General features: G+C 42.8%; 1 protein-coding gene across 1 annotated transcript in view; it reads left to right on the forward strand.

Moving 5' to 3' along the window:
• The window catches only part of LOC126354749 (proton-coupled amino acid transporter-like protein pathetic), a 219,729-nt gene that overhangs the window by 88,303 nt on the left and 106,061 nt on the right, over positions 1-25,365 (forward strand). Inside the window, exon 2 of the mRNA XM_050004627.1 lies at positions 22,637-22,720. Within this exon, the coding sequence (XP_049860584.1) occupies positions 22,653-22,720 (68 nt within the window). The 5' untranslated portion in view covers positions 22,637-22,652. The remainder of the gene's footprint in view (positions 1-22,636; positions 22,721-25,365) is intronic.

The raw sequence follows: 25,365 nt of genomic DNA on the forward strand, positions 1-25,365 counted from the left end.
CGGTTCAGTCGTCGCCAGAGTCAACGAAAATCTACATCGGCTGCCGAGCTATGGCGATATAGTCTCAAAATTATGGTAGAGTAAAAGTTGCAAACCAGAATGAAAATGCTCCTATCACACCACAAAAAAGGCTAGTACGTCTTGGGCAGAGTTAGGGATGTAAAAGAAGGGAACTAACATTTCGTCTTATCTGGAAACTTCAATGACATTTAAATCAAAACATCTTAACATATTCGCGCATTTTTACGAGTTAGCCCTACTTCCCCTGCGCAGTGACCTTCTGTTAACTGTAAGGTGTTGGCACACCTTCATCTTGTAAGTTATAGACTGAAGTCCCTGATCGTGTCCCCAAAAGATTCGGCAGCCATAGTAAACAATATATGTCATTTGGCAGAAGAGCATACACGTAATAGCTTAAAAAAAATAATCTGTGGGTATGAAATTTCTGGGGGTGGATTTGTTCTCGTCGGGACGTTAACACCATTTTTTTATTTATGAGTGAATAGGGGAGGGGGCTATTGCTTTTCCCCCAAGAGGACCAATCCTACCCCAACCCACCTTCTGTTACATGTTAACGTAGTAAGAACATGATGATGATGATGACGATCATCATCATCATCATTTAAGACAGATTATGCCTTTCAGCGTTCAGTCTGTAGCATAGCTCCCTTATCAAATTCCTCCATGATCCCCTATTCAGTGCTAACATTGGTGCCTCTTCTGGTATTAAACCTGTTACTTGAAAATCATTCTTAACCGAATCCAGGTACCTTCTCCTTGGTCTGCCCCGACTCCTCCTACCCTCTACTGCTGAACCCATGAGTCTCTTGGGTAACCTTGCTTCTCCCATGCGTGTAACATGACCCCACCATCTAAGCCTGTTCGCCCTGACTGCTACATCTATAGAGTTCATTCCCAGTTTTTATTTGATTTCCTCATTGTGGATACCCTCCTGCCATTGTTCCCATCTACTAGTACCTGCAATCATCCTAGCTACTTTCATATCCGTAACCTCAGCCTAGTTGATAAGGTAACCTGAATCCACCCAGCTTTCGCTCCCATACAACAAAGTTGGTCGAAAGACTGAGCGGTGCACAGATAACTTAGTCTTGGTACTGACTTCCTTCTTGCAGAAGAGAGTGGGTCGCAGATGAGCGCTCACTGCATTAGCTTTGCTACACCTCGCTTCCAGTTCTTTCACTATGTTGCCATCCTGTGAGAATATGCATCCTAAGTACTTGAAACCGTCCACCTGTTCTAACCTTGTTCCTCCTATTTGGCACTCAATCCGTTTATATTTCTTTCCCACTGACATTACTATCGTTTTGGAGATGCTAATCTTCATACCATAGTCCTTACATTTCTGATCTAGCGCTGAAATATTACTTTGCAAAATTTCAACCGAATCTGCCATCACAACTAAGTCATCCGCATATGCAAGACTGTTTATTTTGTGTTCACATATCTTGATCTCACCCAGCCAGTCTTTTGTTTTCAACATATGATCCATAAATAATATGAACAACAGTGGAGACAGGTTGCAGGCTTATCTTACCCCTGAAACTACTCTGAACTATGAACTCAAGTTACCGTCAACTCTAACTGCTGCCTGACTATCCATGTAAAGACCTTTAATTGCTTGCAAAAGTTTGCCTCCTATTCCATAATCTCGTAGAAGAGACAATAACTTCCTCCTAGGAACCCGGTCATATGCCTTTTCTAGATCTATAAAGCATAGATACAATTCCCTGTTCCACTCATAACACTTCTCCATTATTTGCCGTAAGCTAAAGATCTGGTCCTGACAACCTCTAAGAGGCCTAAAACCACACTGATTTTCATCCAATTGGTCCTCAACTAATACTCGCACTTTCTTTCAACAATATCTGAGGAGATTTTACCCACAATTCTGATTAAAGAGATACCTCTGTAGTTGTTACAATCTTTTCTGTTTCCATGTTTAAAGATTGGTGTGATTACTGCTTTTGTGCAGTCTGATGGAACCTGTCGCGACTCCCACGCCATTTCAATTGTCCTGTGTAGCCATTTAAGACCTGACATTCAACTGTATGTGATGAGTTCCGACTTACTTGCATCCACCCCAGCTGCTTTATTGCACTGCAATCGACTGACCATTTTCTGCACTTCCTCAAATGTGATCCTATTTCCATCATCATTCCTATCCCATTCTACCTCGAAATCTGAAACATTGCTGATCGTATTTTCACCTAGATTCAGCAACTCTTCAAAATATTCCCTCCATCTGCCCAAGGCATCCACAGGATTCACCAGCAGTTTTCCTGACCAGTCCAAAATACTTGTCATTTCCTTCTTACCTCCCTTTCGAAGACTGCTAATCACATTCCAGAATGGTTTTCCTGCAGCTTGACCCATAGTCTCCAACCTGTTTCCAAAGTCTTCCCAAGATTTCTTCTTGGATGCTGCAATTATCTGTTTGGCTTTGTTTCTTTCATCAACATAACTTTCTCTGTCTACCTGAGTTCTAGTATGTAGCCATTTTTGATACGCCTTCTTTTTCGTTTTACAGGCTGCCTTGGCTGTGTCATTCCACCAAGCTCTTTGCTTCATCCTACTTTTACACACTACTGTTCCAAGACATTCTTTAGCCACTTCTAGTACTGTGTCCCTGTACCTTGGCCATTCCTTTTCCAATGACTGTAATTGACTGCATTCAACTAACTGGTGCCTTTCTGAGATCGCTGTTATTTACTTGTGCCTGATTTCCTTATCCTGAAGTTTCTCCACTCTTATCCTCCTACATGTAGACCTGACCTCCTGCACTTTCGGCCTCACAATCCCAATTTCACTGCAGATTGAATAATGATCAGTGTCATCAAAGAATCCGCTGAATACACGTGTGTCTCTCACAGCGTTCCTGAATTTCTGATCTGTTATTGTATAGTCAATGACAGGTCTGGTTCCCCTGCCTTCCCAAGTATACCGGTGAATGTTCTTATGTTTAAAAAAGGAGTTTGTGATTACTAAGCCCATACTGGCACAGAAATCCAAGAGTTGCTTCCCGTTCCTGTTGGCCTCCATATCCTCTCCAAATTTACCCATAACCTTTTCATACCCTTCTGTTCGATTTCCAATCCTGAGCAGAACACTGTCCTTGTCCTTTACTCTAACAACTACATCACTGAGTGTCTCATAGAAACTATCCATCTTATCTTGATCTGTCCCTTCACAATGCGAATATACTGACACAGTCCTAATTTTCTTGCTAGACACTGTCAAATCTGTCCACATCAGTCGTTCGTTTACATACCTTACTGCAAATACGCTGGGTTCCATTTCTTTCCTGATGTAAAGCCCTACACCCCATTGTGCTATTCCTGCTTTGACTCCTGACAGGTAGACCTTGTATTCTCCCACTTCCTCTTCTTTCTCACCCCTTACCCGAATGTCACTAACAGCTAAAACGTCCAGCCCCATCTTACTTGCAGCCTCTGCCAGCTCTACCTTCTTCCCAGAGTAGCCCCCATTGATATTAATAGCTCCCCATCTCGTTACCATTTAATTGCCAAGTCGTATCTTAGGAGTCCCTAGTTTGTCAGTTAGAGGTGGGACTCCGTCACCTCCAAAGGTCCGAGGCATTTTGCTCTGTTTGTTGCCAGCATTATATTTAGAGTACCAGGGAAGCAGGTTAACAAAGAGACAAAAATTTATGACGTTCTAGAAAGTGTGATGCGTCTACAATAGGAAGTACCCGAGAGTTGGGGTGCGTCTATAATAGGAAGTACCACAGAGAGATGATGAATGCGTCCTAAACTTCAATGACATGTTGCACTATATTGCATGACAAATATCATGTTGGGTGACATGATGGTATCTACATCTACATCTACATGACTACTCTGCTATTCACATTTAAGTGCTTGGCAGAGGGTTCATCGAACCACAATCATACTATCTCTCTACTATTCCACTCCCGAACAGCGAGCGGGAAAAACGAACACCTAAACCTTTCTGTTCGAGCTCTGATTTCTCTTATTTTATTTTGATGATCATTCCTACCTATGTAGGTTGGGCTCAACAAAATAATTTCGCATTCGGAAGAGAAAGTTGGTGACTGAAATTTCGTAAATAGATCTCGCCGCGACGAAAAACGTCTATGCTGTAATGACTTCCATCCCAGCTCGTGTATCACATCTGCCACACTCTCTCCCCTATTACGTGATAATACAAAACGACCTGCTCTTTTTTGCACCCTTTCGATGTCCTCCGTCAATCACACCTGGTAAGGATCCCACACTGCGCAGCAATATTCTAACACAGGACGAACGAGTGTAGTGTAAGCTGCATCTTAAGTGGACTTGTTGCATCTTCTAAGTGTCCTGCCAATGAAGCGCAACCTTTGGCTCGCCTTCCCCACAATATTATCTATGTGGTCTTTCCAAATGAAGTTGTTCGTAATTTTGATACCCAGGTGCTTAGTTGAATTGACAGCCTTGAGAATTGTACTATTTATCGAGTAATCGAATTCCAACGGATTTCTTTTGGAACTCATGTGGATCATCTCACACTTTTCGTTATTTAGCGTCAACTGCCACCTGCCACACCATACAGCAATCTTTTCTAAATCGCTTTGCAACTGATACTGGTCTTCGGATGACCTTACTAGACGGTAAATTACAGCATCATCTGCGAACAATCTAAGAGAACTGCTCAGATTGTCACCCAGGTCATTTATATAGATCAGGAACAGCAGAGGTCCCAGGATGCTTCCCTGGGGAACACCTGATATCACTTCAGTTTTACTCGATGATTTGCCGTCTATTACTACGAACTGCGATCTTCCTGACAGGAAATCACGAATCCAGTCGCACAACTGAGACGATACCCCATAGGCCCGCAGCTTGATTAGAAGTCGCTTGTGAGGAACGGTGTCAAAAGCTTTCCGGAAAACTAGAAATACGGAATCAACTTGAGATCTCCTATGGATAGCGCCCATTACTTCGTGCGAATAAAGAGCTAGCTGCGTTGCACAAGAGCGATGTTTTCTGAAGCCATGCTGATTACGTGTCAATAGATCGTTCCCTTCGAGGTGGTTCATAATGTTTGAATACAGCATATGCTCAAAAACCCTACTGCAAACCGACGTCAATGATATAGGTCTGTAGTTAAATGGATTATTCCTACTACCCTTCTTGAACACTGGCGCGACCTGCGCAGTTTTCCAATCTGTAGGTACAGATCTATCGGTGAGCGAGCGGTTGTATATGAGTGCTAAGTAGGGAGCTATAGTATCAGCGTAACCTGAAAGGAACCTAATCGGTATACAATCTGGACCTGAAGACTTGCCCGTATCAAGCGATTTGAGTTGCTTCGCAACCCCTAAGGTATCTACTTCTAAGAAACTCATGCTAGCAGATGTTCGTGTTTCAAATTCTGGAATATTCCATTCGTCTTCCCTGGTGAAGGAATTTCGGAAAACTGCGTTCAATAACTCCGCTTTAGCGGCACAGTCGTCGATAACAGTACCATCGGCACTGCGCAGCGAAGGTATTGACTGCGTCTTGCCGCTTGTGTATGTGTCATGTTGTAGGACATGAACCATTTACCTTACTACTTTACTTGATACAACGTGTAGTTTGTAATACTAAAAAGTAAAAAAGCGTGAATATGTCAAGATGTTTTGATTTAAATGTCTTTGAAGCCAAGCACTGAGCGCAGTTCGTGCAACAATTAAAACGGAAAGATTATGGCCAGTGACCTCAATTTTGCATCACAATGGAGAAACAACTTGAGGGTGAACATTCCGCCTCCAAGGTGATATTCAGCGACGGAGCAACATTCCATTTATCTGGGAAGATTGAATCCCCACATTAGGAGAGAATGGGGCACCGAAAATGCTTATGACAGTGTGGCGCATGAGAGAGATTCGTCGAAGGTTAATGTCCTGTGTGCAACGTAACAGACGAATCTGTGTGAGCCGCTTTTTTTCCTGTAAGAATACTTCAAAATGGCTCAAATGCCTCTGAGCACTATGGGACTTAACATCTTAGGTCATCAGTCCCCTAGAACTTAGAACTACTTAAACCTAACTAACCTAAGGACATCACATACAACCATGCCCGAGGCAGGATTCGATCCTGCGACCGTAGCAGTCCCGCGGTTCCGCACTGCAGCGCCTAGAACCGCACGGCCACCCCGTCCGGCTGTAACAAGACTGTGACGGTTACCTCTTACTTTGATATGTCGCAGTTGTGGTTGTTTCCACGACTGACGGCTGATTCAGAGAATTTCATCTTCCAACACGACAAGGCACCGCATCATTGTAGCATCGATGTACGTCGCTACATAAACGACGAAGTTAACGCATCGCCGTATTGGGCGTAGTGGCAGAGGTGGCTTGACCACCACCACCACCACCACCACCCTCTCCCTAGGCAGCGTGACCTCGCGTCTTGTGATTTTTTTCCTTTGTGTATACAATAAGGACCGTGTTTACACACACCCACAGCCAAGAACTCTGGAACGTCTCAGGGAACGCATCAATGCTGCTGTGTGACCATTGACAGGATGTTGCTACATAGGATATGGAACGAAATGAGGGCACTGATAAAACATTTGTAGAGCGTGACGTGCAAACTTGGTGAGTCCACGGTTCTATTCGTGCACCAGTCATATTTGTAAAGGAATACTTTAAAAAATAAAGAGCTTTGAAAATGAATTAATCATTTTTAGCAGCTCTGTATTTATTGCTACTACCTTCGCAATATCAAATGGTGTTTTCCGGCAAAAATTCCCAAGAGTGCTCTCTAAATCTATTGCCAATTTAGGGTTACCATTATTGAGTCTGTCTGCTAAGAAGTCGTAGGATCAGTATTGCTTTTCAGCTTCCAGTCGGCTTCTGCAAGAAGTTTCATTCTTCTGTAAAAAAATTTTTGTCAGTATTTGCCGAAGAGTATTCTTCGGAACTGTAATTATTACATTCTTAAAGTCTGACTGTGTTTTGCCTATCATGACTTGCTCACCACATAGGATAGTTTTGTCGAAGTTCATTTTCCTGAAGATCTTAATTAGGAAGGACTGTTGTCTGCTATAGGTACATTGTTTCAATTTCTCTCTTCCAGTGAATTCCAAAATACTCCTCACAGTATCACATTTTCCATCTCAACATCATTACTTCCACTTCCCTTTCCATAGCACTGCGATCAAGTTTCTTTCCTTAATGTAGACTTTCTATATGTGCCTTCCACATTGGCTTTCGTTTCTTTGATTACTATCGATTTTCTATCTGACCTCATGAAACTCTTCAAATGTTTCATTGCTTTCTCTATCAACTCCCTCTGTCTTTCTTCTTAACATTTTTTAGTAGACTACATTTCCTTTTTCTTGCTTCAATTGCTACTTTTTTTGTATATTTTCCTTTCGTTTGTTAAATTCAATACCTCGTGTGTTATTTGAGGATTTCTTCTTGGCTGTGTCTTTTTGCCCAATGGTTCTTCTGCTGCCTTCACTGTTTCATCTCTCAAAATTTTCTGTTCGTCTTCTACTGTATTTCTTTCTCTTGTTTTAGTCAACTCCCTTTGACCCCGTCAGCAACATCTGGGTCTTTCAACGTGCTGAGGTCCCGTCTCCTTATTTCATACCTTTATGGAAAATCTTCAGATTTAATGCTTAGTTATTCAGTTGATAGCCAATGAATTATAGCCTATATCAGCTCCTCTAAAGGTTTTTAAATATGAAATTGGGTTTCTAGATACCCGTCCTACCATTATGTAATCTATTTGAAACTTAACGGTTTCTCAGTGTCACTTGTATGTATCAAAGTTTCGTTCACGATTTTTGAATCATGTGTTAGCAGTAATTAATTTCGCTGTGTGCGAAATTGTATAGGACGGTTTGTCCTTTCATATTTCCCTCTAATCCGTGTTCTCATACAATTATTACTTATCGTCCTGTTCCTACTACTTTTATCCCAGCATGCAGTCTTATAATCTCTTCATCATCGGGATAGTTAAGAGGTATGCTACGATGGCGGATGTCTGCTTTGTGTCCATTTTGGCTACGGTAAAATGTTCACTATGCCGTTCAAAGCAGTTTCCCCGACTTACTGTTTTCTTATTCATTATTAAACCTAGTCTTGTGTAACCGATATTTGATACTGTACCGATAGTCCACTACTCATCTGACTAGAAATTCTATTCTTGCTGCTAGGCGTTCGATATTCACAGTCAGAACAGCAAAATATGATATAACCGGAGACGTCGCTGACAAAGAAAACGCCTTCTTTGTGTGCGGCATACGGCTGCGTCATTCTTCGTAGTACTCTTCCCCACAAATGCAAGGCTATGCAAATATCCTGAACTTACAAACGATACACGTGGCTGTATGTGTTCACCAGCACAGAAGAAAGGTTGTGTAATGCCCAGGCGTTGCGTTACACTGTATGTGGAAAACAATGTAAGGTAACATGACGCAACAGAGACTGATCAACAGTATTTACGTTTCCATTCACTGAACGTACTACTACAATACAAATTTAATTTTATCGTTATGTTTTCTTTGTCAGCAGTCAAACATTTGAAAGCATATTTCGATTAATAAGTTCTGAGACTGTTAAATTATAGCTTATTGTATTGTTTAGAGGTGTTTCTCTCTGTGTTGTTGTATCTGTTGTAACTACCGTAGCTACATCCAGTCAAAAAATAGAGCGACATGGCACAGTTACACACACGGGACTCGCGTTCGGGAGATTGTTGTTGTTGTTTTTGTTGTTGCGGTATTGAGTCAGAAGACTGATGTGATACATTTCCCGATGCTAGACTATCCAGTACTCTTCTCTTCATCTCTGCATTACTACTGGAACCTACATCAACTTGAGCCTGCCTACTGTACTAGTCAAGCTTTGGTCTTCGTCTATTCTTACCCACCACACTTCCCTGCAAATACCAAACAGCCAATTCGTTGGTGTCTCAGGATGTGTCCTGAAACCGATGCGTCCTTTTAGACCAGTTATGCTGTAAAGCTCTCTTCTCCTGAAGTCGATGCACCATCACCTCATTAGCTGTTCCGTCTACCCATCTAATCTTCAGAATTATTCTGTAGCACCACATTGTGAAAGCTTCTTTTCTTATTTTGCCTGAGGCGTTCTTCGTTATCGTTCATTTCCAGATGGGTTCACACAATGGACTAGATTTCCTCAGAGTTGTATTTATACTTGAGATTAAAAACTATATCTTCTCAGAAACTCATTTCTTGCTGTTTCCAATCCGCATTTTAAAGCCATTTTACTTTGTCATCAGTTGTTTTGTTTTTAGTGTCTCAATTCCTACACCAAATGTCTTAGCATCACATTACGCAAGTGAACTACACTTCAGCATTAGCATTTTATTTTGGTTGTTGTTCATCTTATACTCTCTTCTCAAGACAGTATGTATTCCATTTAACTAATCATTCCAATTCTGATACATTTCTGACACAACTAATTCTTCTCACTGAACATTAATTTCTTTCCCAACTATCTGATTTGTTTCCCTCACTGCTTGCACTGTGAACAAACTGAATAATATAGCGGCAAATGAAATCTTCCTTAAATTGAGCTCCAGAGCCTCGACAGAGTGCGTTAAATATTTCTTTGTATACCATCAAACGCTGCTATTAAATAAAACTTTATTATTCAGTGACTGGTAAGTGGTTTCGACAGAGTCTAGGACAGACTAAAGTTTCATTCAGTAGCTGTTATATAATAAAGCCTTTCGTACAACATGAAGCATAGCCTACAACCGTAATTCACTACCTTTTAAATTGATGTCACCTTTTCATGTCCTTCGACTCTGATGAATCAGTGCCGGCCGCGGTGGTCTCGCGGTTCTAGGCGCGCAGTCCGGAACCGTACGACTGCTACGGTCGCAGGTTCGAATCCTGCCTCGGGCATGGATGTGTGTGATGTCCTTAGGTTAGTTAGGTTTAAGTAGTTCTAGGTGACTAATTACCACAGCAGTTGATTCCCATAGTGCTGAGAGCCATTTGAACCATTTTTTTGATGAATGAGTCCTGAGCTCAGATTTTGTCGACGAAAATTTATATTGGTGGTCAATACATTTCTCTGGAACAAGCTAAGATCAAAATAGTAAAAATAAAAAATTGGTGTCACTCAACAAAATTTTATAAAGTGGTCAACGTGAATACTATTTATATTAGAAAACAACTGAAATATTTTTTTCAGTACTCAGAACATCCAATACTAAACACCTAGAAATTACGGAGACAAGGCCGTTGGAATTTGAAAGTTAAGGTCGCTGAAAAAGATAGTTCCAGTACTACCACGAAAAAAATAAAAATCGCTGAATTGTTGTGATGAAACAAACAATGAGTTATTCAATAACTTAGAGTATATTAGCATATTACAGCATGTTATAAACACATTCTAGTCCAACATTACCAAAAACATTTACCAATTATCTTTATTTCTCAAAGATATGGCAACAGTGCGATAAACGGATTTCTTTAAGCAGATGCTGCCACTTACTGGGAACATGTAGAAACAGAAACAAGCGATGTACTGCAAGGTCATGGTGCGAAATATATGCCAGGCATAGGAAGTTTAGTTTATATCTTGTGCACGAAAAACATAAAATTCGCACGTAGCATGAATTTCTTGGACAGTTATTCAAATCCCTGTCTAGCGATCCAGATTCAGTTTTTCCGGGCTTTTCCTAAATCGTTGAAGCCAAATGATTTCGTTGAAACCGCTCAATTAATTTCTTCCCCCATTCTTCGCCAATCTGAGCTCGTACGGCGTGTCTCTGACCACCCCATCGTCGACGAGATGTCAAACGCATATCTTCTATCCTTTTTTCAGTCAGATCCCGTTTCTAACACAGAGCATCCAACACTGCGCTAGTCGCATTGAAGAGTTTGCTTAAAGGGCCAATGACTCTCGCAGTCCGTTAATCATGTCAGTACTCAAATGGTATAGGCCAGTGGACTCTTTGCACGTTATCGCTTACTGGGTACAGGCGTAAGCATCGATTTCACAGCTACAGAGGTCGGAGTTTCCGACATTCAACTATATGGCAGCGCAATATGACGATAGTTCTAGATGTTACCAGTAAAACCTGTCATAAAGTCTACTTCCGCTGGGCGTTATGATCTAGTATGTCTGTCCACCCTATACTTTCGCTACTTTCTGGCACGACAACAAGGCGAGAAAATTGACCAGGAGTGACTGGTGTTAGGCACCAGGTCTCTGGCAACGGCCTTGCCGCAGTGGATACACCGGTTCCCGTGAGATCACCGAAATTAAGCGCTGTCGGGCGTGTTCGGCACTTGGATGGGTGACCATCCGAACCGCAATGCGCTGTTGCCATTTTTCGGGGTGCACTCAGCCTCGTGATGCCAATTGAGGAGCTACTCGACCGAATAGTAGCGGCTTCGGTCAAGAATACCTTCATAACGACCGGGAGAGCGGTGTGCTGACCCCACGCCCCTCCTATCCGCATCGTCCACTGAGGATGACACGGCAGTCGGATGGTCCCGGTAGTCCACTCGTGGCCAGAAGATGGAGTGTGTTACCAGCTGTCTCCACCGCTGTGAGTACATCTACGTCACTCCTCCACAAGTCACCTTGCAGTTTGTGGTGGAGGGTAATTTACCTACCACTCTCAATTACGCTCTTGCTGTTCCGGTCGCGAATGGTTCGCAGGAAGAGCGACTGTTGGTAACCTTCCATGTGGGCTCGAATGTAACTAATTTTATCTTCATGGCCTTTTTGCGAGATTTATGTAAGATGAATCAATACATTTTTCTCTCTTCTAGGAACGTAAGCTCTCGGAATTCTGACAGTAAACCGGACCGCGACACTCCGCCTCTTTTGCAGCGTCTGCCACCGGAGATGGTTGACCATCTCCCTGACGTTTTCGAGCTTACGAAACAGACCTGCAATGAAACACACTGCTCTTCTGTGGACTATCTCATTTCCTCTAACACTCCTATCTGGGATGGATCCCAGACTGACGAGTCGAACGAGTGTTTTGTAAGCTACCTCCATTGTGGGTGGACTACACTTCCTAAGGACTCTTCCAATGAATTTCAGTCTGACAACCGCACTACCCGCGATAAATCCCGTGTGGTCGTTCTGCTTCAAATCGCTCCGTGAGCATACTGCCAGATATTTAATCTAGTGACTGTTCCGCAATCGTGTGATCATACAATAATAGGTTTTTCCCCAATGTTATCGTTCAATTGTCAATCCGTGCACCAAGCGTCGACCCTCCGCAGGTTTTCTTGCATTTCCTTACAATTTTGTAGCCTTGTGGCTTTTCTGTATGCATCAGAAACATCAGCGAAATGCCACATGCAACGTCAGCCGCTACGACTGTTGTTGTTGTTGTGGTCTTCAGTTCTGAGACTGGTTTGATGCAGCTCTCCATGCTACTCTATCCTGTGCAAGCTTCTTCATCTCCCAGTACTTACTGCAACCTACATTCTTCTGAATCTGCTTAGTGTATTCATCTCTTGGTCTCCCTCTACGATTTTTACCCTCCACGCTGCCCTCCAATGCTAAATTTATGATCCCTTGAAGCCTCAGGACATGTCCACCCAACCGATACCTTCTTCTAGTCAAGTTGTGCCACAAGCTCCTCATCTCCCCAATCCTATTCAATACCTCCTCATTAGTTACGTTATCTACCCACTTCATCTTCAACATTCTTCTGTAGCACCACATTGCGAAAGCTTCTATTCTCTTCTTGTCCAAACTATTTATCGTCCATGTTTCACTTCCATACATGGCTACGCTCCATACAAATACTCTCAGAAACGACTTCCTGACACTTAAATCTATACACGATGTTAACAAATTTCTCTTCTTCAGAAACGCTTTCCTTGCTATTGCCAGTCTACATTATATAACCTCTCTACTTCGACCATCATGAGTTATTTTGCTCCTCAAATAGCAAAACTCCTTTACTACTTTAAGTGTCTCATTTCCTAATCTAATTCCCTCAGCATCACCCGACTTAATTCGACTACATTTCATTATCCTCATTTTGTTTTTGTTGATGTTCAACTTATATCCTCCTTTCAAGACACTGTCCATTCCGCTCAACTGCTCCAAGTCATTTGTTGTCTCTGACAGAATTACAATGTGTTCGGCGAACCACAAAATTTTTATTTCTTTTGTTTCCTTCACTGCTTGCTCAATATACAGAATGAATAACATCAGGGAGAGGCTACAACCCTGTCTCACTCCCTTCCCAACCACTGCTTCCCTTTCATGCCCCTCAACTCTTATAATTGCCATCTAGTTTCTGTACAAATTGTAAATAGCCTTTCGCTCCCTGTATTTTACCCCTGTCACCTTTAGAATTTGAAAGAGAGTATTCCAGTCAACATTGTCAAAAGCTGTCTCTAAGTCTACAAATGCTAGAAACGTAGGTTTGCCTTTCCTTAATCTTTCTTCTAAGATAAGTCGTAAGGTCAGTATTGCCTCACGTGTTCCAACATTTCTACGGAATCCATACTGATCTTCCTCCACGTCGGCTTCTACCAGTTTTTCCATTCGTCTGTAAATAATTCGCGTTGGTATTTTGCAGCTGTGGCTTATTGAACTGATAGTTCGGTAATTTTCACATCAGTCAACACCTGCTTTCTTTGGGATTGGAATTATTATATTTTTCTTGAAATCTGAGGGTATTTCGCCTGTCTCGTACATCTTGCTCACCAAATGGTAGAGTTGTGTCAAGACTGGCTCTCCCAAGGCCGTCAGTTGTTCTAATGGAATGTTGTCTACTCCTGGGGCCTTGTTTCGACTCAGGTCTTTCAATGTTCTGTCAAACTCTTCACACAGTATCGTATCTCCCATTTCATCTTCATCTATATCTTCTTCCATTTCCATAAGATTGTCCTCAAGTACATCGCTCTTGTATAGACCCTCTGTATACTCCTTCCACCTTTCTGCTTTCCCCTTTTTGCGTAGAACTGGGTTTCCATCTGAGCTCTTGATATTCATACAAGTGGCCCTCTTTTCTCCAAAGGTCTTTTTAATTTTCCTGTAGGCGGTATCTATCTTACCCCTCGTGAGTTAACCCTCTACATCCTTACATTTGCCCTCTTGCCATGCCTGCGTAGCAATTCTGTACTTCCTGTCGATCTCATTTTTGAGTAGTTTGTATTCCTTTTTGCCTGCTTCATTTTATGCATTTTTCTATTTTCTCCTTTCATCGATTAAATTCAATATTTCTTCTGTTACCCAACGATTTCTACTAGACCTCGTGTTTTTACCTACTTGCTCCTCTGCTGCCTTCACTGCTTCATGCCTCAGAGCTAGCCATTCTTCTTCTACTGTATTTTTTCCCCCCATTCCGGGCAATTGTTCCCTTATGCTGTCCCTGAAACTCTGTACAACCTCTGGTTTAGTCAGTTTATCCAGGTCCCATCTCCTAAAATTCCCACTTTTTGCAATTTCTTCAGTTTTAATCTACAGTTGATAACCAATAGATTGTGGTCAGAGTCCACATCTGCCCCTGGAAATGTCCTACAATTTAAAACCTGGTTCCTAAATCTCTGTCTTATCACTATGTAATCTATTTGATACCTTTTAGTATCTCGAGGATTCTTCCATGTATACAACCTTCTTTTATTATTCTTGAATCAAGTGTCAGCTATGCTTAAGTTATAGTCTGTGCAAAATTCTACCAGACGGCTTCCTCTTTCATTTCTTAGCCCCAATCCATATTCACCCACTATGTTTCCTTCTCTCGCATTTCCTACTGTCGAATTCCAGTCACCCATAGCTATTAAATTTTCATCTCCCTTCACTACCTGAATAATTTCTTTTATCTCATCATACATTTCATCATTTTCTTCGTCATCTGCAGAGCTAGTTGGCTTATAAACTTGTACTACTGTAGTGGGCATGGGCTTCGTGTCTATCTTGGCCACTATAATACGTTCACTGTGTTGTTTGAAGTAGCTTACCCGCATTCCCATTTTTTATTCATTATTAAACCTACTCCTGCATTACCCCTATTTGATTTTGTATTTATAACCCTGTAGTCACCTGACCAGAAGTCTTGTTCCTCCTGCCACCAAACTTCAATAATTCCCAGTATAACTAACTTTAACCTATCCATTTCCCTTTTTAAATTTTCTAACCTACCTGTCCGATTAAGAGATCTGACATTCCATGCTCCGATCCGTAGAACGCCAGTTTTCTTCCTCCTGATAACGACGTCCTCTTGAGTAGTCCCCACCCGGAGATCCGAATGGGGGACTATTTTACCTCCGGAATATTTTACCCACGAGGACGCCATCACCATTTAACCATAAGTAAAGCTGCATGCCCTCGGGAAAAATTACGACTGTAGTTTCCGCCTTGCTTTCAGCCGTCCGCAGTGCCACAACAGCAGGGCCGTTTTGGTTAGTGTTAAAGGCCAGATCAGTCAATCATCCAGACTGTTGCCCCTGCAACTACTGAAAAGGCTGCTGCCCCTCTTCAGGAACCACACGTTTGTCTGGCCTCTGGACAGATACCCCTCCGTTATGGTTGCACCTACGGTACGGCCATCTGTATCGTTGAGGCACGCAAGCCTCCCCACCAACGGCAAGGTCCATGGTTCATGGGGGGAGGTCCGCTACCACTAGTCCGCTACCACTGTGTCATTCATTTATATTGTGGTTGTTACTGCTCCTATAACACTCCCTTGGGGTACTTTCGAAATTAGTTTTACGTCTCAAGAGAACAACATGTCGTGTTCTCTTCCCTAGAAACTCTTCAGTCCAGTGACAAAGCTGGTCTGATATCCCGTACGCTTGTGGTTTGTTCATTATGCGGCAGAGCGGAATTGTATCCGATGCATTACGGAAGTAAAAATAACGAGATAACTACCCGTTCGGCGGTATCTGCGCCTTTCTGGGTCTGGTGGGCGAACATGGTTACCTGGTTTCACTCGTCTGTTGCTTTTCGGGACGCATGTTGCTTCCTACAGAGGATATTTCTGTCTCCAGAACTGTCATAATACGCCAGCATAAAACTTGTTCAAAAATTCTATAACAGACCGATGTCATAGATATAGACCTATAATTTTACACGTCTTTTCGACAGCCTTTCTTGAGAACGGAAATGACCTGCGCTGTTATCCAATTGCTACGAATGCTTCGTTCCTCCAGCGGCCTTCGGTGCACTGCTGCTGGAAGAAGACCTGGTGCTTTCGCATACTGCGTCTAGCTCAGTATTTGGTATCCCCTCGGATCCAGTGCCCTTTCCTGTGCAGAGCAATTTCAGTTGCGTCCACCGAAAAGAGACGGACTTTTACAAGTTCCAAAAGAGTCACACGTACGCTTTGGAGCTAGTCAGGCAACACTAACTGATGGGCCATACTGCTGTAGAAGAACCAAAAGCGATGGCAGAGCCAAAAAGGGACGATTACTTTCGTTATACACAAGTACAGCTAATGGAAAGTAATCGACAACGGCATGACTTTTTTTTTTTTTAGAAAAATAGACGTGTAACTACAACAAGGATGATCCACGCCACTGTTCTGCTGTCAGCAACTACAGAGCGGCGAAGCATCGCGAAAAGGAGTCGCCGAGGCAGAACTCGGTGGAATTTCTTACCGGCGATTCCGGAGGTCACGCAACGGCGACCGCTACTCTCTCTCTTCTCTCCGGAGAAATTCGGCTGCTGATCTTCCGTTTCGATGAGAGGCCAGCTTGCGCACTCTGTTCTAAAACGAAAGGGTTAATGCGGCCGTCGTAACCATCCCACAAGTTTCAGAGATATTATGTGGAGCGTCCCATGCAAACAACCATTGTAGCTACATCATAAATGTAGTTGGAATTTGAACGCTATGTCTCTCCATTTACGTCAGTGTCTGTAAAAACTGTTGCATCAAGAATGATGTCTGAGAGTGACATGAACTTCACACTGATGATTGGGCAGCGCGCGATTAACCCAGCTGTCTAAGGCGTTGCAATCATGGGCTGTGCGGCTGGTCCTGGCGGAGGTTCGAGTCCTCCTTCGGGCATCAGCGTGTGTGTTTGCCCTTAGGATAATTTAGGTTAAGTAGTGTGTAAGCGTAGGGACTGATGACCTTAGCAGTTAAGTCCCATAAGATTTCACACACATTTTTTATGAACTGATGATTGGGCGAAACATCAACACGGACATTGGGTCAGTTTCCCGACAAAGTAATACTAAATTGCGGAATATGAGCGTGATGCCTAACTAGCTCATGGGCTCTCTCACTTTACAGGCTTGTTACAACGAAAACATGAGTATTGCCTCTGTTCATCCACCTTAAGTTACGCTGCTGAATGGCTCTTCTTCCTTTCACAATCACTGCTGTTCAGCCGCTTTGGAATACAATCTCAAAAACGATAGGCTAGCATAGCGTTTTCACTGATGTTTTGTTGTTGTGGTCTTCAGTCCTGAGACTGGTTTGATGCAGTTCTCCATGCTACTCTATCCTGTGCAAGCTTCTTCATCTCCCAGTACCTACTGCAACCTACATACTTCTGAATCTGCAAAGTGTATTCATCTCTTGGTCTCCCTCTACGATTTTTACCCTCCACGCTGCCCTCCAATACTAAATTGGTGATCACTTTATGCCTCAGAACATGTCCTACCAACCGATCCCTTCTTCTGGTCAAGTTGTGCCACAAACTTCTCTTCTCCCCAATCATATTCAATACTTCCTCATTGGTTATGTGATCTACCCATCTAATCTTCAGCATTCTTCTGTAGCACCACATTTCGAAAGCTTCTATTCTATCAGTTTATCCAGGTCCCATCTCCTTAAATTCCCACCTTTTTGCAGTTTCTTCAGTTTTAATCTACAGGTCATAACCAATAGATTGTGGTCAGAGTCCACATCTGCCCCTGGAAATGTCTTACAATTTAAAACCTGGTTCCTAAATCTCTGTCTTACCATTATATAATCTATCTGATACCTTTAAGTATCTCCAGGGTTCTTCCATGTATACAACCATCTATCATGATTCTTAAACGAAGTGTTAGCTATGATTAAGTTGTGCTCTGTGCAAAATTCTACCAGACGTCTTCCTCTTTCATTTCTTAGCCCCAATCCATATTCACCTACTATGTTTCCTTCTCTCCCTTTTCCTACACTCGAATTCCAGTCACCCATGACTATTAAATTTTCGTCTCCCTTCACTATCTGAATAATTTCTTTTATTTCATCATACATTTCTTCAATTTCTTCATCATCTGCAGAGCTAGTTGGCATATAAACTTGTACCACTGTAGTAGGTGTGGGCTTCGTATGTTTCGTGGCCACAATAATGCGTTCACTATGCCGTTCGTAGTAGCTTACCCGCGTTCCTATTTTCCTATTCGTTATTAAACCTACTCCTGCATTACCCCTATTTGATTTTGTGTTTATAACCCTGTATTCACCTGACCAGAAGTCTTGTTCCTCCTGCCACCGAACTTCACTAATTCCCACTATATCTAACTTTAACGTATCCATTTCCCTTTTTAAATTTTCTAACCTACCTGCCCGATTAAGGGATCTGACATTCCACGCTCTGATCCGTAGAACGCCAGTTTTCTTTCTCCTGATAACGACGTTTTCACTATCTCTTCAAAAATAAAGAAGTAAATGAATAAATAAGTAAACAAAAAATCAAGCTATGCCCATGGTACTTGGTAATTGTGTTCAAACTTCTCTTCAGATTCACCCTTCAATGCACCACGATTTTTTTAATCGTAGAAGATTTTGTGTATATCTTGGTAACGTTTATGGAGGAAGACAGACATACAAAAACTGAAATATTGAGTACTGCTGTTCCACAATAATATTTATTTAATATTGTGCTATAAACCAACACTCGATTTTTTGGCCAGCGTCTGACATATCTGACGATGGTGTAGAAAGCTGAAAGCTGGTTTCCAATAAAATGTAAAATACATATTATTGTAGAACATAAATACTGTGAACAGGGCATATAGTCTTCCGCTGAATACAAAAATTTATTTCTAGTGAACTTTGCCACATACAGCTGTGCAGTTTGTTGTAAATGGTAGCTTAAGTGAAAGTATTTTTGCGTACATTTCGACACGTGCTCTGTTTGTTGCGCACAGAACATGCAGGCGATATTAAACCCATAAAAAATGGTCAAGAGGGGTTATGTCCGGTGGACTTGGTGGCCATGATGTTTGGACCGTCTCTACTGGTCCATCTACCCGGAAAGGCTTCGTCTAATAACTGGCGAACAAATAACCCCCAACGTGGACAGGCGCAATCTTCCTGAAACACTACCGACGGTTAAAGTTCTGGCAAGTGAGGTGCAACATGAAGTCTAAGTATACTTATGAAACGTCCCCTTAGAAAAATTATACAAGACTGTGCTTAAACTGCGAAACAGTATTTTTTAGCGCAACGCAATCTGACTTTTAATAATCGCTACAAAAGAATGGCCCTGACTAACATTAACCTATACCCTTCACAAATCACTTACCTCACAAAAATCTTCGTTACTCGAACTACTGCAATACAGCGAGCGCCACTAGTGCCAGCTAACTAAAAGATTCAAATTACGGCAGTCACTAACTACTGATAGGCACAGTTAGCAAATGAAAGATTTTAATAGAGAACAAACAATGTATTTACCTTAATAGTCATAATATGTATATCAGTTCATGACATCAATTCTTACAAATTTCAAAACTCCGCCACCTCTCTCCCCACGTCCACCACTGCTGGCGGCTCACCTCCAACTGCGCAACGCAACGCGCTGTTAACATCCAGCTGCCCAACACTACAATGGCGAGTATTACAACAATGCTACCAGCCACTGACTGCACACAGCACAGACAGTGATTTTTCATACAGAGCGCTATGTGGCGTTACCAATAAAAAAACCTAAACAGCCTACTTACATTCTGTTCCTGTAACTACAGGCTCACAGAAAATGATGGGTTCAGTGAATTGTATTGCACATTAAGTTGCAGCACGCATTCACTTTCGGCTGTCCCTTATCTTCTGTACCACGACATGTATATATTACGACCACAAGATCTAGAAATTATGCTAGTTTAGTTTCCGACATGTGTAGAAAGCCCTTAATCGGAAAAACAAATTTTATTAAGAGAGTCATTGCCTCCATCGATTCATTCCCACATGTACCTAGCAAACTCAGGACGTCTGGCAGTATCATGTATGCGAAGCTTACAGTAGTTACACTTCGTAAGTATGAAGATACAGGCGTTTGTGTAAAATCTGCACCACAGTGCCCTGAGGCACCCCTGCATGTCTGAAAAACGACGCGTCTGTTTCCACGGACTACTCTGGAATTCTGTCCGCACGGTATCAACTGTGTCGTCACTCATTCCAGGTGTACCGCTTCTTACTTTGCCACCAACACTGCCAGTGTATCTAAACTTTTCATACCATTATTTGTTACTGTTACTGATTAGTAAATAGGTGACCGTGTTTCATGGATCCACAAAACACACTGCGCTTTCTCCTGGATCGACGCCAATGCGGCAGCAGCACTCCTAAACTACGCCACTTGCAACAAGATGGGAGACAGAAAAGAAATCAGATGATGTGAGAGAACATGTAGAGTGGCATGCATAAAATTTTCGTGAATTTACCTACCATTTACAAAAAAAAGCATATACATGAGAAAACGTATAAAAATTTATGAGCTAAGTTACCATTTGTACTGGAGCGCACACACTATCTCACTTAAAGTATCAGGACACTCCCAAAAACATACGTTTTTCATATGAGGTGCATTGTGGTGCCACCTACTGCTAGGTACTCCATATCAGCGACCTCAGTAGTCATTAGACATGGTGAGATAGCAGAATGGGGCGCTCCGCGGAACTAACGGACTTCGAACGTTGTCAGGTGATTGGGTGTCACGTGTGTCATACGTCTGCACACTAATTTCCATCCCAAGTTTCCGAAGCGATTGTGAACTGGAAACCTGAAGGGATACGTGCAGCACAAAAGCGTATAGGCCGACCTCGTCTGTTGACTGACAGAGACCGCTGACAGTTGAAGACCGTCGTAATGTGTGATAGGCAGACATCTATCCAGACCGTCACGCACGAATTCCAGACTGCGTCAGGATCCACTGCAAGTACTACGACAGTTAGGAGGGATGTGAGAAAACTTGGAATTCATGGTCGGGCGGCTGTTCACAAGCCACACATGACGCCGGTAAATGCCAAACGACTCCTCGCTTGATGTAACGAGCGTAAACATTTGACGACTGAACGGTGGAAAAACGTTGTTGGGAGTGACGAATCACGGTACAGAATGTGGCGATCGGATCGGAAGGTGTGGGTTTGGCGAATTACCGTTGAACATCCTCTGCCAGTGTGTGCAGTGCCAACAGTAAAATTCGGAGGCGGTGGTGTTACGGTACGATCGTGTATTTCATGGAGGGAGCTTGCACCCCTTATTGTTTTGCGTGGCACTATCACAGCACAGGCCTACATTGATGGTTTAAGCACCGTCTTGCTCCCCACTGTTGAGGAGCAATTTGGGGGTCGTGATTCCATATTTCAACACGATCGAGCACCTGTTCATAATGCACGGCCTGTTGCTGAGTGGTTAAACGACAATAACATCCCTGTCATGGACTGGCCGGCACAGAGTCCTTACCTGACTCCTATATAACACCTTTGACATGTTTTGAAACGCCGACTTCGTGCCAGGGCTCACCGACCGACATCGATACCTCTCCTCAGTGCAGCACTTCGTGAAGAATGGGGTGCCATTCCCCAAGAACCCTTCCAGCACTTGACTAAACGTATGCGTGCGAGAGTGGAAGCTGTCATCAAGGCTAAGGGTGGTCCAACACCATATTGAATTCCAGCATTACCGATGGAGGGCGCCACGAACTTGTAGATCATTTTCAGCCAGGTGCCTGGATACGTTTGATCACATGTCGTAATTACTAATTGCAAAAGCGAAATTACAAAGATCTGCCTAACCATTATTCAAAAGGTGCTTGATGACTCTTGGAGCGTCACACTATATATAAGCTGACAAAAACAGATTACTTTCATTTATTTGCTCCTGGACTAGTGTCAGGCGCACCTTATGTACGAGTTTCTCAGCACATGCCAGACACATTTGCCAATAACAATCATACAATTATACTGCAGTTTTCATCACCATATTAATTTTGATTTTTATGTAATATGTAAATAGTAATAATAGCCAAAGATATTAATTAAATATCTCAACAGCTGATCTGACAAATTTTGTTGAAGCAATGTTATGTCGTATATTACCTCTGGCAGTTAATACGGTAAACACAGTGTCGTCTCAGATAATATTCAATTTCAGTATTTTTAATGCTTATAGAGGCAACCTGTAACGCGTTTACTCATGCATCGTACCCTTCACAGGATATTCGATAGGTGTACCACGCCAGAGGCGACCTTTTATCATACTTACGTTGTTGCATTCAGGAACAGGTTAAGGAACGGTAAGTGCTGGTGGTAGGCGCCCCTTATCATGTACTGAGCCGTTTCTAGCAGGACGTAGATAAAGAATCAGCTGCAGATAGTCAACCCGCGCCTCCAGAGCTCGCTACACTTGCCTGTTCCTGTTTCCCTGCCCTGCTCGCTTGCTTCTAGTTGTTTAATAACACATTCGTTGTTTTTTTGGTGTTCCAGGTGTGGTACTACAGAGATGGGAGCGGACCACGAAAAAGGCGCGGACAGCGGGCCGCCAATCCCCATGGAGAACTTCTCCTCGACGTGAGTACAGCTCTGCGCTCAACGGGCGATAACAAAACTGACGACTCGTTAAGTGCCATCACAAAACGCCAGGCATAGCGAGACAGCGATGCGCTATTAAATATCTATAGTACCTATATCGAATTTCAGTGTTGGCCTAGGGTTTCGTCGGCGACACGACGGACAACCTGTACAAATTATACAAAGTGGCCGCAGCAACCGGCAAAAGTTCTCCGATAGCAGCAGGCTGTGCTCGTTTGAAGTATAATCGGGCTAAACTGGACTACTACCTAACCACCGTGTCGGTGAACGACATTGAAGACAGGCAATTAAATGATCAAAATCCGCAAAAAATTCATCTTCAAATTATAAGTAAAGTGTAGAAGCAGTACTACGCACTATTAATAATAAATGCCTTTCCCTTGTACACACACACACACACACACACACACACACACACGCATTGTTAAAAACAATAGCAATAGCTACCGCAGATTTCAGACAACAGACTTCAAAAGACACGAGAACAAAAGAGAAGTTGACTCACATTCGCGTAACACACTGAAACGGCAAAGAAACTGGTATTGCCATGCGTATTCAAATACAGAGATAATATAAACAGGTAGAATACGACGCTGCGGTCGGTAACGCAAATATAAGACAACAAATGTCTGGCGCGGTCGTCAGATCTGTTACTGCTGCTACAATGGGAGGTTATCAAGATTTAATTGAATTTGAACTTGGTGTTATAGTTGGCGCACGAGCGATGGGGCACAGCATATCCGAGGTAGCGATGAAGTGGGGATTTTCCTGTACGACCATTTAATGAGTGTACTGTGAATATCAGGAGTCCAGTAAAACCATTAAATCTCTGACATCGCTGCGGTCAGAAAAAGATCCTGCAACAACGAGACCATCGACGACTCAAGAGAATCGTTCAACGGGACAGAAGTACAACCCTTCTCCAAATTGCTGCAGATTTCAATGCTGGGACACCAAGTGTCAGCGAACATAACATTCAACGAAACATCAGCGATATGGGCTTTCGGAGCCAAAGGCCCTCTCGTGTACCCTTGGTGCCTGTACGACACAAAGCTTTACGCCTCGCCAGCGCCCATTAACACCGGTTGGTCTGTTGATGACTGGAAACATGTTGCTTGATCGGACGAGTCTCGTTTCAAATTGCATCGAGTGGATGGACGTGTACGGGTATGAAGACAACCTCATGAATCAATGGACCGTGCATGTCAGCACGGGACTGTTCAAGCTGGTGGAGGCTCTGCAGTGGTGTGGGGCGTGTGGAGTGATATGGGATCCCTGATACGTATAGGTACGGCTGTGACAGGTGACACTTACGTAAGCATATTGTCAGACCACCTGCATCCATTCATGTCCATTGTTCTTTCCAATGGACTTGGGCAATTCCAACAGGACAATGCGACACACCACACGTCCAGAATTGCTACAGAGTGGCTCCAGGGACACTCTTCTGAGCTGAAACACTTCCACTGGCCACCAAACTCTCCAGACATGAACATCGTTGAGCCTTTCTGGGATCCCTTGCAACTTGATATTCAGAACAGATCTCCATCCCGTCGTAGTCTGCAAGATTCGTGGTCTCAATTTCCTGCAGCACTAATTCAGACATTAGTCGAGTTGATGTCACGGCTTGTTGCGGCACTTCTGTGTGCTTACTGGGGCTCTACACAATATTAGGCAGGTGTATCAGTTTCTTTGACTATTCAGTGTAGTTTCCCATGTCATTCAAGTACGCAGTCACATAACGTTTAAAAATAAACAGACTCGTAAGTGAAATGAGCCACGTTTCACTTATTGTGAGATTCAGTAGTAGAATCAGAGGCGTCCGAACAGGTTAAAATACCAGTTATGAATCTACAATTCCTTGTTAGAGTGTCAAGCACCTAGCAGTAAATGCAGTGATTGAATTAAATATTGCAGTTGCAGTTGGCGAGTTAGAAAATGGCTGTTTATTCTCCTAGATCTCAAAAATTACTACGGACAATTAGGTACGGAATCATGAAAAAGAAAAAAAAATCGTACGTGACAATCTTTTACTTGATTCAGTTTACGAAGAAGAATTTTAAAAATAGCAACATTCTTTTGAGTACATAATCGCAGTAAGCCATGCCTAAGGTTTTCGGAATCTAAGCTGACTACTACATTATCGCCTCGGAATTACGTAGTGAGTCGTCCAGGCACTTCATCTGATCATCTGTGTAGTAGTAATTAGGAATCCCTCTTTCCTTCATGCCCTCATCACGGATGGGGGGCAGAGCACTAAAAGCACCTCAGTCACGGTCGTTTACGATGTGTTATGGAACTGCTCCGTCGAGAGAACAGTGGTACCACACAGACTCTTAAATATAGCCCCCGCGGCTTGTCTGTTTAGATATACTCCCACGAATAATCGCAGAATAGCCGAACAGACCGGTCTCCAAAATCTGCCTTACAACCAGGTAGTGCGAACCGTTGTCGCTTATCCTAAACAGATAGTTTGGCCGATAACAGTCACCGTCACTGCCTGCCCATGTAAAAACAAATGCGCATTACAACGAAATTTCTTCTTGAACTGTTTCATCACTTATTCGCATTGGTGTACCCAACGTAACTACTCCCCTATATATGCATTGTCCTGACAATTCAAC

The sequence above is a fragment of the Schistocerca gregaria genome, chromosome 3 (assembly GCF_023897955.1).
Source record: "Schistocerca gregaria isolate iqSchGreg1 chromosome 3, iqSchGreg1.2, whole genome shotgun sequence".
Classification (NCBI taxonomy): domain Eukaryota; kingdom Metazoa; phylum Arthropoda; class Insecta; order Orthoptera; family Acrididae; genus Schistocerca; species Schistocerca gregaria.